The sequence below is a fragment of the Boleophthalmus pectinirostris genome, unplaced genomic scaffold (genome assembly GCF_026225935.1).
Source record: "Boleophthalmus pectinirostris isolate CB_2022bp ecotype Guang Dong unplaced genomic scaffold, ASM2622593v1 HiC_scaffold_10, whole genome shotgun sequence".
Classification (NCBI taxonomy): domain Eukaryota; kingdom Metazoa; phylum Chordata; class Actinopteri; order Gobiiformes; family Gobiidae; genus Boleophthalmus; species Boleophthalmus pectinirostris.
In genome coordinates, this window is record NW_026570971.1 from 6,448,077 (window position 1) to 6,462,413 (window position 14,337).

Here is a 14,337-nt window from a genome sequence, read left to right on the forward strand (position 1 = left end):
AACCGGTCGTGGATTCTCATCCACGGAAAGCGAGGAAGCGACAGTTTGAAAAAGCCTCTAAGAACCGCTGCGTAAACCACGTAATCCCCGCGTTCCAGCGAGTCAGTTACACTAGGGAGTTTGATTGACAACCCAACAGCCAATAGAAAATGAGGGAGCCTCGTTTTCTATTGGCTGATGTTTATCTGGCCTCAACACGTCCACAGTTGATATAGATTTTCGTTCTTTTTTTTTTTGGTCATCATAATTACAAAGCTGCTGCGTCTCTGTAATGGTATTTTAATCTTTCACTGACAGTTTTGAAACTAAAAAAAATCCTCCATACAACCTTTAAATGAAAAATGGAAAAAACGGATAAATAGCCGTTTTATGTGACTGCGATGTCAGACTTTTGCACCGCGTACGGACTGAACCAGGACTGATCCAGGTCCGGGACCAGACCGAGTCTGAGACCAGACAGGACCAGACCAGGGACCAGACCAAGACTGAGACCAGACCGGGACTAGAGTGGGACTGAGACCGAGACCAGACCAGGACCAGACTGGGACCAGGCCGGGACCAAACCGAGACCAGACAGAGACTGAGACCAGACCGGGACCAGAGTGGGACTGAGACCGAGACCAGGACCAGGCCGGGACCAAACCGAGACCAGAGTGGGACTGAGACCAATCCAGACCAGGACCAGACCGGGACCAGAGTGGGACTGAGGCCAAGACCAGACCAGGACCAGGCCGGGACCAGAGCGGGACCAGAGTGGGACTGAGACCAAGACCAGACCAGGACCAGGCCAGGACCAAACCGAGACCAGAGCGGGACCAGACCGAGACCAGACCGGGACCAGACAGGGACCAGACTAAGACTGAGACCAGACCAGGACCAGGCCGGGACCAAACCAAGACCAGAACAGGACTGAGACCAAGACCAGACCAAGACCAGACCAGGATCAGACCGAGACGATCAGAACTGAGAGACTGGGACCAGACTGAGACTGAGACCGAGACCAAACCGAGACTAAGCCGGGACCAGACCGGAGACTCAGAGCCCACGGCAGGACCAGAGCTCAAAGCTGAGACTCGGAGTCAAAGCTCGGAGTCCACTCTGGTCCCGCTCTAGTCCTGGTCTCAGTCTCGGTCTGGTCCCGGACCTGGTTCAGTCCTGGTTCAGTCCGTATGCAGCGCAAAAGTCTGACATCGCAGTCACATAAAACGGGCCATTATCCGTTTTTTTTTCCATTTTTCATTTAAACACAAAATTGAAAACTGAAAAAACGAATCTTTATCATTTTTTTCCATTTTGGTTTTGGTTTTTTCATTTTCTTATTTTTGGTTTTATATTGAAAAACGAATGAACGAATGACACGGATTAAACACAAATATTCAAATCTTTTCATATTGTCACGTGAAGCTTTTGTCACTTGAGGCTCAATCACAGTGGGAAGAAGAACTACAACTTTTACTCAAGTAAGAGTACTGGTACTTCAATAAAAATATAACTCAAGTAGGAGTAAAGCTGCTACAAAAACAATGTCTTTGTTATTCAATCAAGTAAATGTAGAAGAGTAAAACCCGTGTGTGCGTTTGGGATTTCTAGATGAGTGAGAGATTGAATAGGCCGGGTAAATCTGACAGTGTAGAGTGTACGCTGCAGTGAAGTGTAAAAAGGCCGTTCTTGACAGCTTTGTGGAGCGATCGGACTGTCAGGACGCTCCAGAAGTCGACTCAAACCCGGTCCTGACTCAAACTGACAGGGCGGCTTCGTCGTCACGGAAATCAAATACGGAGTCGGCGTATTGAAGTTTCGCCGATCGGGAAAAAACTGACAACAAAGACCAATAACTTCATCGCTAATTGCAGTTGCCATTTTAAGACGTGACAAAAGAATTAAGAAAAACGTTTAAAGATGTGGTCTCGGTGGAACGGAGGAAGAAGTAACACCACAACGAACTCCAGGTTATAATTAATACAATACGTTACATTTAAATACTTGTTTCTTGACACGTTTGCACTTTTGCTTTGTCTTATGGCAGGAGTGTCAAACTCATTTTGATCCGGGGGCCGTATCCAACCTATTTTGATCCCAAAGGGGCCGGATCAGAAAACACATGGCATATAAGTCCTTAAAAATAACAATAAGTTCAAATATTTGTGCAGAGAAATGCAAATCTATTACAGAAATCTTTTTTAATTGATGAACTCTTTCTTTTACAAAATATTATAATATTATGAACAACCTGAAACTTGAAGAAAAATGCAGTTTCAACACAATGTTTTAACATGAACTTGTCTGTAAACAGGAATAAGTCCATTTTTCTTGGAAAATCCTGCACTCGGCTCCACTTTTCTCATGTTGGACATTTTTCTGATGAGGGTGTCACGGTCAACAGTCAAAACGATCGTCCTTTAAGAGCGTTTGGAAAGAGACAAGTCTTCATTTGTGCTGCTCTGGTGGGAGGGGCCACGTACAGAGACACTGGAGACGCTGCTGTGATAAACACCACAGAAAATTAACAAGATTTTAATAGAAAATATATTTAAAACATTTTAGTAGAAAATGACCCAAGGGCCACATTAAAGGTCTTGGAGGGCCGGATCTGGCCCCCGGGCCTTATGTTTGACACCTGTGTCTTATGGAGATATTATGTCCACCCACTTTTATTCTCTGGCTTTTAACTTGGCGTGAGTTGTGTTGTTTGGTCTAGTTGATTGTTTATTTTATATTTCTGTTGGATATGTTTTATTTGTTTTGTGCAGCACTTTGGAAACTGTTTTGTTTATGAAATGTGCTGTAGAAATAAAGTGGTTTCGATTGGATACTGTGGAGCATTCAGGGTAAAACCAGAGCGTCGTCGTACCAGAGACCGGTTTTGGTCTTGAGACCAAACGAGACCGTTTTATTTACAGGTTTGGTCTCGTCTTGGACTTGAGCGCATTTGGATTCCGTCTTGTCTCAGTCTTGATGGCGCTTGGACTTGGTCTTGTCTGAGTCTTGAAAGTGCTTGGACTTGGTTTTTTCTCAATCTTGAAGGAGCTTGGACTCGGTCTTGTCTCGATCTTGAAAGTGCTTGGTTTTGGTCTTGTCTCGGTCTTGATTGCGCTTGGACTCGGTCTCGTCTCGGTCTTGAAAGTGTTTGGACTCGGTCTTGTTTCGGTCTTGAAGGTGCTTGGACTCAGTCTTGTCTTGGTCTTGAAGGTGCTTGGACTCGGTCTTGTCTCTATCTTGAAAGTGTTTGGACTCGGTCTTGTCTTGGTCTTGATGGCACTTAGTCTTGGTCTTGTCTTGGTCTTGAAGCCGTTTGGACTCGGTCTTGATTGCGCTTGGACTTGGTCTTGTCTCGGTCTTGAAGGTGCTTGGACTCGGTCTTGTCTCGGTCTTGAAAGTGCTTGGACTTGGTCTTGTCTCGGTCTTGAAAGTGCTTGGACTCGGTCTTGTCTTGATCTTGATGGCGCTTGGACTTGGTCTTGTCTGAGTCTTGAAAGTGCTTGGACTTGGTTTTTTCTCGATCTTGAAGGAGCTTGGACTTGGTCTTGTCTCGGTCTTGAAAGTGCTTGGTTTTGGTCTTGTCTCGGTCTTGATTGCGCATGGACTCTGTCTTGTCTCGGTCTTGAAAGTGCTTGGACTCGTTCTTGTCTTGGTCTTGATGGCGCTTGGACTTGGTCTTGTCTGAGTCTTGAAAGTGCTTGGACTTGGTTTTTTCTCGATCTTGAAGGCGCTTGGACTTGGTCTTGTCTTGGTCTTGAAGGCACTTGGTCTCAGTCTCGTCTCGGTCTTGAAAGTGCTTCGACTTGGTCTTGTCTCGGTCTTGATTGCGCTTGGACTTGGTCTTGTCTTGGTCTTGAAAGTGCTTGGACTTGGTCTTGTCTTGGTCTTGATGGCGCTTAGATTTAAATATATATTTATTGTCATTGTACAAAATACACTGAAACTTCGACAGAGCAAATCTGTAGCAGTAAAAATTAACAAATATAGACACATTCAGTCATGACGTGCAAATCCCAAACCTCTGCTGCAGTAAATAAACACTAAACGATCCAAAATCCAAACTGAACCCAGTCGTCCAATCCTCGAAACACATCTTCAAACCTCGACAGCAAATTCGCCGACGGAGCAGAGAGATCAGAGCGAGGTGGGAGGTGTCGGCCCGGGTCGCCCCCGTCTGCTGTGATCATATTCCTGACCCCCTTTAATGCACCCCCCCCCCCCCGGTCACCCGTCACCCCCACCGCGCACCGAGTCCCCCCCCCCCGACCCCCACGGCCCAACCACCCGCCCGCCTCTGCGCTCGCATACGTTTAAACCCGTTATCTCCTCTTCTGTACCTCCGCTGTCTTTTTCGCTTCTTTGCACCGGGCCTTGTATTTAATCACATGACCACTATTTTTCCGCCGGGATAATCAGAAATCCCCCATGTCCATCCATAGTCGCACGTATTAATCCTTTCGCCCCCTCCCCTTCCTTCCCTAACCACCACCTCCGCCGCCGCCGCCGCCGCCGCCCCCTGCCCCTACCACCGGCGTTATCAGCTCCCAAAGCCCACCTCTCCTGGGATCTGGCTCCCTGCCCTAATCTTCCCTGAGAAATTGTTAACTGGATGTAAATGTGTCCCGGGATGAAACATGGCGCGTTGTAGAACATATGTGTTATTGTAAAACGAACGGGCGTGCGGGAGGCGAGATTAGGCGGCTCGGCGCGAACGGGAGAGATGCTGTTGATTGATGGAATAACAAACGTCCAATATCGTTTTAGATGTAAATGATCGGAGGAGAAGGGCCACGGGACGGAGCTCGGAGCGGGCGGGTCGGACGACTTATCGCCCACTTCCTTTGATTTAGTTTAATGGAATGCTGGAAAGGCGGAGGAAAAGGATTGTCAGGGCGCACGGGAGGTATGACGGATCACTGGGGGTGTGATGTGTTTGAGAAGGGTAAGACCGGAGGAAAAAAAAAAGACGATGAGAGTGAATCTTAATTAGCACTTCACGTGTAATTGTTGAGGTGATGATGTAAGAGGAGAGAAGAAGTGCGGACAAACTTTGATCAGTCTCAGGCTCTTGGGAAAATGTTGCTGGAGACGTTAACTTAAAGAAATCGTATGCAAGATTTTGATTTTGAATTTCATAAACTTGACATGTTCAAATCCGACGTAGCTTATTTAACTACAAAAACACTCGACATAACATTTTATTTACTTATGTCAGGGGTGTCAAACATACGGCCCGCAGACCAGATCCGGCCCTCCAAGACCTTTAATCTGGCCCTCGGCTGATTTTCTACTAAAATATTTTGATTATATTTTCTATTAAAATATTGGCAGCGTCTCCAGCGTCTCTGTACGTGGCCCCTCCCACCAGAGCAGCACAAATGAAGACTTGTCTCTTTCCAAACGCTCTTAAAGGACGATCGTTTTGACTGTTGACCGTGACACCCTCATCAGAAAAATGTCCAACATGAGAAAAGTGGAGCCGAGTGCAGGATTTTACAAGAAAAAAATGTACTTATTCCTATTTACATACAAGTTCATGTTAAAACATTGTGTTGAAATTGCATTTTTCTTAAAGTTTCAGGTTGTTCATAATATTATAATATTTAGTAAAAGAAAGAGTTCATCAATTAAAAAAGATTTCTGTAATAGATTTGTGTTTCTCTGCACAAATATTTGAACTTATTGTTATTTTTGGTTTTTATATGTCATGAGTTTTCTGATCCGGCCCCTTTGGGATCAAAGTAGGTTGGATACGGCCCCTGGACCAAAATGAGTTTGACACTCCTGACTTATGTGATGCTCTGTCCTCAATACGATTCCCTGTTCCCAGTTTCGATGCTGAAGTCCAGCTGGTTTAAACCATGGATCAATAATAACAACTGGATAAAACACGTCATAAGTTATGGCTCCAGATGGATTAGTGGCCACTCCCAAAGGGGCCGGATCAGAAAACTCATGTCATATAAACCCCAAAAACAGCAATAAGTTAAAATATTTGTGTAGAGAAACACAAATCTATTACAGAAATCTTTTTTAATTGATGAACTCTTTCTTTTACAAAATATTATAATATTATGAACAACCTGAAACTTTAAGAAAAATGCAATTTCAACACAATGTTTTAACATGAACTTGTATGTAAATAGGAATAAGTACATTTTTTTCTTGTAAAATCCTGCACTCGGCTCCACTTTTCTCATGTTGGACATTTTTCTGATGAGGGTGTCACGGTCAACAGTCAAAACGATCGTCCTTTAAGAGCGTTTGGAAAGAGACAAGTCTTCATTTGTGCTGCTCTGGTGGGAGGGGCCACGTACAGAGACGCTGGAGACGCTACCAATATTTTAATAGAAAATATAATAAAAATATTTTTGTAGAAAATCAGCCGAGGGCCAGATTAAAGGTCTTGGAGGGCTGGATCTGGCCCCCGGGCCTTATGTTTGACACCCCTGGTCTAAACCATATTTAGTGATAAACTATAAACCTTAAACCATATTGCTACTTTTCGTCTTAAAATGCCTTGACAAGACTCAATCCAAAGAACTAAGACTGTAAAGTGTTAGAACTGTTATTTCTTCTTGTAGTCTGCACTGAAATGGAGCAAAGGATCATGGTCTATGTAGTTCTCTTTATCTTTTCTTATCTATTGCTGCACCATAACAATCCATGTATCATTCATTCATTCGTTAGTCCGCTCTGGTCCCGGTCTGGTCCCAGTCTGGTCTCGGTCTCAGTCTCGGTCTGGTCCTGGCCTGGTCTTGGTCTCAGTCCCGGTCTGGTCCCGCTCTGGTCCCGGACCTGGATCAGTCCTGGTTCAGTCCGTATGCGGTGCAAAAGTCCGGCATCGCAGTCACGTAAGTCACGTAAACGGGAAACGGCCATTATCCATTTTTTTCATTCTTCATTTAAACACAAAATCGAAAACTGCAAAAATGAATCGTTATCCGTTTTTTTTTTTTCATTTTGGTTTTGGAGACAAATAATGAAGAAAACAGTTGTTTTTTCATTTTCTTATTTTTGGTTTTATATTGAAAAATGAATGAATGAATAATACACGGATTCATAACTCTTCATTTAAGCAAAGAGACTTGTAATTTGATATATTGTGATGGTCCATGATATTATTGTGAGAACTTTGACGATATGATATCAAGATTATTCCTACATTTCTAATAGCTCTATATCTGAGTTTGACTGTCTGCAATAAACGCACAAATCCAAAACATTCAGCTCCCATTAAAGAGCCAAAAGTCCCATCAAGGCGCTGCCCAAATTCCTCTTTGCCGTCGTTCATTTCCTCCCTTCGCCCTCACGTTTCAACCATAAGCTTCTTCTTCTTCTCCGAAACGGTTCACGGAGCACCCCACCCCTTCCCCAACCCTCTAATTCTCCTCCAAACTTCCTCCAGCCGCTAATACTCAAGTGCAAACTCTTCCCCAGATTAACAACTCATCCGCCCCCATCCGCGAACTTTTAGCGGTAATTGTAGCTCACATTGAATTCCGTACACAGGACTTAGCGACAATGAGGATTTAGCTAATTAACTTCTTCAAAAAACATGTACCCATTACGGATCGAATTCCTTTTGGTATTTAGAGGGTGTTGAATTAATTAATTGCGCTAATGGCCCATTGGCGTCAACGAGGAAGGAATTCTAATGCGCCGCCTTAATTAAATATTATCGCACTGTTTAATCAATGCGTTTTAATTATTCACTTGATATTTTCGGCGGGAATCCATTTGGGTCGCGGCGCCGAGGCTCCGATTCCGCCCCCCACCCGCCCCTTCACCCCATCCCTCGCTGATTTATGGCAGATTCAGACGTTGTTTCGGAACCCTCTTTTAATCAGGGGGGCCTATAGGAGTCATTTGGCGGCGTTCCATAGGTTTTTCGCGGGAGAGTCGTTCGGATCGTTTGGATATCAATTTGGCGTCACCCCGGGTCGCGTTCTACAGCTGTTTGAAAGACGGGCCCTAATTAGAGATATGAGATGTTGCAATTACAAGGCCGGAGTTGCGGCTCGGCCCCGGGCGCGTCGGGAGAGCGATAGATGGCACCGTTCCATATTTTCCGGTATTAATGGACGACGCAGCGGTGATTTTCCTCATTGTGCTGGCGTAGGTTAATGACGGGACCGGTGTTGGGTTAGAGTTTTAGAGACACGAGGGATTCTGCGTCAAAGCCTGAACAGGTTTAGATATTTAAGATGTTTTGTTTTAGTTCTGTCAGCGTGGTTCTTCCTCACCTGGGTTTCATTTTTGGCAAAATCTGGTGACATAACGTAGAGCAGGACAACTCTGGATACGAAGTATGTATTTTTCGGACTATAACGTGCACCAGATTATACAGTGCAATATCAGTAATGTTGAATTCTGTCGTCTATTTTCATACATAAAGTGCACTGGATTATAAGGTGCATTAAGTGAAACAAACAGACGACACTTGAGACTTGAGACTTTTTTATTTCCTAGAGGAAGGACTCAAATATACATTGAGTAATATTGTGTTTAAAGCAGCTTTGTGCACATTTGTTTACGTTTTACAGAAATGAAACTTAAAATGACATGGCTCATTTGCATAAACTATAAACAATTAAAAAAAAAAAAAAACTGCTCGATCTTTGTGCGCTGATGTGGTCAGCTTCTGTTGGACTAAAGAACAAAGCTCAAATCCATCCATCTATTTTCTTCCGCTGCAGCAGTCTCAGCAGGGACTCCCAGACTTCCCTCTCCACACACACTCCCTCCAGCTCTTCCGGGGGATCCTGAGGTGTTCCCAGGCCAGCCCAGAGACATAGTCCCTGCAGCGTGTCCTGGGTCTTCCTCGGGGCCTCCTTCTGGTGCAACATCCCTGGAACACCTCCTGAGGGAGCTGCCCAGGAGGCATCCAGAACAGATGCACGAGCCTCAGCTGCTCCTCTGGACCTGGAGGAGCAGCGGCTCTACTCTGAGCTCCTCCTGAGTTCCTGAGTGATTGAGCTCCTCAACCTGTCTCTAAAGGAGCGCACAACCACCCTGCGGCCCAGTGGCTACACTCATGCCTCATGCCTGGGTGGGTTTCCTCTGGCGCTCCATCAACCCAAAAAACACGCAGCACAGGTCTCCAGGAAGAACAGCTGATAGCTAATGGAGGTCAATTAAATACAACATCAATTAAATAAATACAATTAAATTCACACATTTAAGGAATTCTTTATTATTAGTCTGTCTACATATCCCAAGCTCCACGCTGTGATGTCATGAAGTGGTAGTTAGATGTGTGTATCTATCTATATCTATATCTATATCTATATATATATATATATATATATATATATATATATATATATATATATATATATATATATATATATATAGTTTGTGTGTGTTTTTGCCTTTAGTGCAGTGGTCCCCAACCTTTTCTGCACCACAGACCGGTTTTATATCAGACAATATTTTGCAGACTGAATGGGGTTGGATTAGACCTGCTTTAGTCCTGGTTTTTGATCTGTTTTTGACCTGTTTTAGACCCTGTTGTAGATCTAGTTTAGTCCTGGTTTAGACCTGGTTTTAATTCTGGTTTAGACCTGGTTTAGTCCTGGTTTTAGATCTGTTTTTGACCTCTTTTTGACCCTGTTGTAGATCTAGTTTAGTCCTGGTTTAGTTCTGGTTTAGTGGTAGGGAGGGGATGGTGGTCCAATTCCAGGGCCATAATCACAGAAATGATTCGAGTGAAGGTGTATGGAGTTTTAAAACACAGTGGAGCACTTCCTGTGTTATCTCATAAGGTCGAACAGAGAGTTTTCAGTCTGAGAGAAGAACTCAGCCTAAATGTGCAGGGTTTGTGCGTTAAACATGTGTGAATGAAACAAAACACAACTCCAACAATTACAACTAGGGATGGGCATGATTAATCGATTAATCGATGATTGATCATTAAGAATTTCATCGATGACGTTAATTTTAATCGACAAACTGAATGTAGGTTGCTGTGCGTAATGTGACCAAACAGGGGTCTGTACGTGTGTCTCTGTGATCAGAAGGAGCGAGACACAAACAGAAACAGTGGGTCAGTCTGCAACGTACCAAAGCACAAATGTGGATTTAACGATGATTTGTACAAGAAATTCCACACTTTCCGTTGCGTTCGGGACAAGTGTGAGTCCATGTGCACAGTGTATAAAGCAGCACATATGTTTCGGTGTCCAGAGGGAAAAAGTTTTACCAGGTGAGAGTCGCTCAATGTCGATAACGAGTCCCCACCTCCCTCCCCCCGTACGCTGTCCTGGTTTTGACAAACGCAAACATGGTCACACTAACCTGTATTCACCTGAGTCATGTCTTTTAATCTGACAGAAGTTGAACGCATCAGTGACACAAGAGCTGTAGTTTTGTCTTCACTAAGTTTATGCAAATTAGCGATGCAGTTTTAAGTTTTGTTTCTGTGAGAGTTGAACAAAACTGAATTAAACACATTAAAATCTAAAACGGATTGATGTGGCTCTAGAGTCGTTACGGTTTATATGTCGTAAAGTTGAATTTATTTATGAAGATTAGTCGTGCAGATAGTAATAATAATGATGATCATTTTAATATAAAAACGTTAATGATTAATCGATAATCGATCGTTAATTCTTCCGACGATCGATTAAGAAAATTTCATCTAATGCCCATCCCTAATTACAACATAGATCAAAAAATACTAGTAGTGTATTCTGAGTCCTTTAATAATAAACTTGAACCTCGTCTTTTTAAACTCCTTCCGTGCTCCTCCGTGTGGCCCCAGAGGATGGCACACTCCACCTCCTCACCGCCCCCTGACGCCCGGCTTACCTTGGGCCGTCCTCCGCTCCGAGCCCGCGCCATATGTGGAAGAGACGGGGGGGGGTGGAGCTCTGGAAACCCGCCGCCGCCGCCGCCGCCGCTCGTGCACCCAAACCCAGGTACAGCGTCCCCGGCCCGGATACCCCCACCCCCCTCTGATCCGCCCCGGGCACCCAGGGGAGAGGAGGTGTTAAAACCTGAAGGGCCTCGGTCGGTCGTCGCTCTCGGTGTGTGTGTGTGTGTGTGTGTGTGAAGCCATCTGGTCCCGCCCCCTCCCAGCTGGCCACCTTTGATCCCAGCAAAGTTGAGCTAAAGCGAGGACGATGACGGAGGTGTTCCAGTGTGCCCCGGAGAGCGAGGGGGAGGAGGAGAGAGGGGGAGGAGGGCGGTGCGTTCAGGGACGTGTGGAGGAGTTCGGGTGAAGGAGAGAAACTTGGTGATGACACGGCAACGTTTGGGCCAAGATATTTCCACTCCGAAGTGACATTCACGTGTCCTCGAACATACAGCAAAGGTGTGTGTTCGTAGAGTGTAATAGTAGTAATGGTTTAGACCTGGTTAAGTCCTGGTTTACTCCGGGTTTAGTGCTGGTTTAGTCCTGGTTAAATCCTGATTTAGTCCTGGTTTTAGTCCTGATTTTAGTCTTGGTTTAATCCTGGTTTTAGTGCTGGTTTAGTCCTGGTTTTAGTCCTGGTTCAGACCTGGTTTACTCCGGGTTTAGTGCTGGTTTAATCCTGGTTTTAGTGCTGGTTTAGTCCTGGTTTTAGTCCTGGTTCAGACCTGGTTTACTCTGGGTTTAGTGCTGGTTTAGTCCTGGTTTTAGCTCTGGTTTACTCCTGGTTTTAGTCCTGGTTTACTCCGGGTTTAGTGCTGGTTTAGTCCTGGTTTTAGTTCTTGTTTAGTCCTGATTTAGTCCTGGTTCAGACCTGGTTTACTCTGGGTTTAGTGCTGGTTTAGTCCTGGTTTTAGCTCTGGTTTAGTCCTGGTTTTAGTCCTGGTTTAGTTTAGTCTGGTTTAGTCCTGGTTTTAGTTCTTGTTTAGTCCTGATTTAGTCCTGGTTCAGACCTGGTTTACTCCGGGTTTAGTGCTGGTTTAGTCCTGGTTTTAGTTCTGGTTTCATCCTGGTTAATCCTGGTTTAGACGTGGTTTTAATCCTGGTTTTACTCCTGGTTTAGACCTGGTTTTAGAACTGATTTTAGTCCTGGTTTACACCTGGTTTTAAAACTGGTTTTAGACCTGTTTTTGTCCTGATTTTAGTTCTAGTTTAGTTCTGGTTTAGTCCTGATTAAATCCTGGTTAAATGTGCTGCTTTGTCCACTGTGCACATGGACTCACACTTGTCCCGAACGCAACGGAAAGCGTGGAATTTCTTGTACAAATCATCGTTAAATACACATTTGTGCTTCGGTACGTTGCAGACTGACCCACTGTTTGTGTCTCGTTCCTTCTGAGTGCAGAGAGACACATGTACAGACCTGTTCTGTCACGCTACGCACAGCAACATACATTCAGTTTGTCGATTAAAATTAACATAATCGATGAAATTCTTCATGATCAATTATCGATTATTCGATAATGGAGACACATCGACTTTTCAGGCTGGTCCTCACAAGAGCTTTCTGAAAGAGTCTCGATCCTCTCAGATTGTCCTCACTTTCTCTGGGTTTGGGTTTTTATAATGCAAAATAGGTTCAGTTTTACCTTTATTACATAAAAAAAAAATCAGCTCGAGCACCTTTTAATTACTATATATGTTATTCAAAGCAGCATTTTCCTTCAGTCTGGATTAGAAAACCAAACGTGGCTCTTGAGCTGTCTGTGGGCGGGCTCGTTCTGCAGGTGCCAGACCACTCAAAAGCCCCTCAGCCGGCAGAGGGAGGCCCGCTGGGACCCTGCCCAAGACCTGCCTGGAGATTTGGACTTTTGGACTTTGAGAACCCAAACTCTTCAGCCCAAATCCGCTAAACGTCGGGGGCAAGATCTCATCAGCCGTCCGTGTTTTTTTGGGAGGATAACTGTTTTTCCATAAATCCATCTTAAGCGGTCACATTCTCCCCGCGGCTAATAGGATCATGATGGGAATAATCTGTACAAATCTGTCCCGGCCTTCAACTTGTTCCTCTCGGTAAATGAACAGTTTCAAGAGTCTTTCCTGTGGGGCCGGAGAAGAAAGACGTTTGGCAGTGGGACAAAACGTCGGACAAAAACAACGTCATTTTCCCAAGAGAGGAGTGGCCATTGTTACAGACGGTGGATTATGTCGGTCTTCTCACTGTGAATGAGTTACTAAAGAAAATCCAGCAGTTTGACTAAGTATGACTGTAAATGACTTGTTTGTACTCGATTAGAAACATAAAACACAGGAATTACTTTTACTTTTTTGTTTCTTGGGTTGAGCTAAAATGAATAAATATTTAAAGTTTCTCTGTTTGACTTTTTGTGAGGTTTAAACCATGTTTGAAAGTTGTTACCTCATCAAAAACATATCTGGAGTTGTGTTTTGTTTCCAGTGTTGGGGAGTAACAGATTACATGTACCAGAGTTACATAATCAGAGTACAAATTATGAGTAACTGTATTAAGTTACAGTTACTGTTTCAGTGAGTGGTAATTAGATTACAGTTACTTGGTTGAAATAAATGGATTACACAGTGGAAATTTTCCTGTTTTCACATTTTAGGCTAAATCCCCTTTTTTTCCCGGTAATTCCACTCATTACACTAAACCAGGTCTAAAACCAGGTCTAAAACCAGGTCTAAACCAGGTCTAAACCAGGTCTAAACTAGAAAAGCCCTCAGAGAGCGCAGACCTCCGCCAAGGACTACCCCCATTTTTTATATAAATTGCGATAAAATCAGTCTTCTGGATCAGATCCGGATCAGCCTTTGGAATATGAAAGAGGATCCCATTGTCCATCCCTGAGTCAAATTTCATGGGGTTTGGTCAATAATTAACTGAGATATTGAGAACATTTTTGGCCCCATTTACCACAATGTTAACTAAAATTTCAAAGTGATCCAGAATCCAGGATTTCTTCCGGATCACCCCCAAAATGAAATCAGTTCTTCCTTTGCACATTTCCAACAAATCCTGAAAATTTCATCAAAATCGGTCCATAACTTTTTGAGTTATGTTGCTAACAGACAAACAAACAAACAAACAAACAAACAGACAAACGCCGGTAAAAAGATAACCTCCTTAGCAGAGGTAACAAGGTCTAATCTAGGACTAAACCAGGACTAAAACCAGGTATAAACCAGGTCTAAAACCAGATCCAAACCAGATCAAAACCAGGTCTAAAACCAGATCTATCCATCCATCCATCCATTTTCGTCCGCTTATCCGGGGCCGGGTCGCGGGGGGAGCAGCCTAAGCAGGGACTCCCAGACTTCCTTCACCCCAGACACGTCCTCCAGCTCCTCCAGGGGGACCCCGAGGTGTTCCCAGGCCAGCCGAGAGACATAGTCCCTCCAGCGTGTCCTGGGTCTTCCCCGGGGCCTCCTCCCGGCGGGACATGCCCGGAACACCTCCCGAGGGAGGCGCCCAGGAGGCATCC

At 44.4% G+C, this 14,337-nt stretch overlaps 1 protein-coding gene across 1 annotated transcript in view; it reads left to right on the forward strand.

The window, feature by feature from the left end:
- LOC129411049 (uncharacterized) overlaps nucleotides 1–10,976 on the forward strand; it is a 34,416-nt gene extending 23,440 nt beyond the window's left edge. The window contains exon 2 of the mRNA XM_055160718.1: nucleotides 10,745–10,976. Within this exon, the coding sequence (XP_055016693.1) occupies nucleotides 10,745–10,976 (232 nt within the window). The remainder of the gene's footprint in view (nucleotides 1–10,744) is intronic.
- The last annotated feature ends 3,361 nt before the right edge of the window (nucleotides 10,977–14,337 follow it).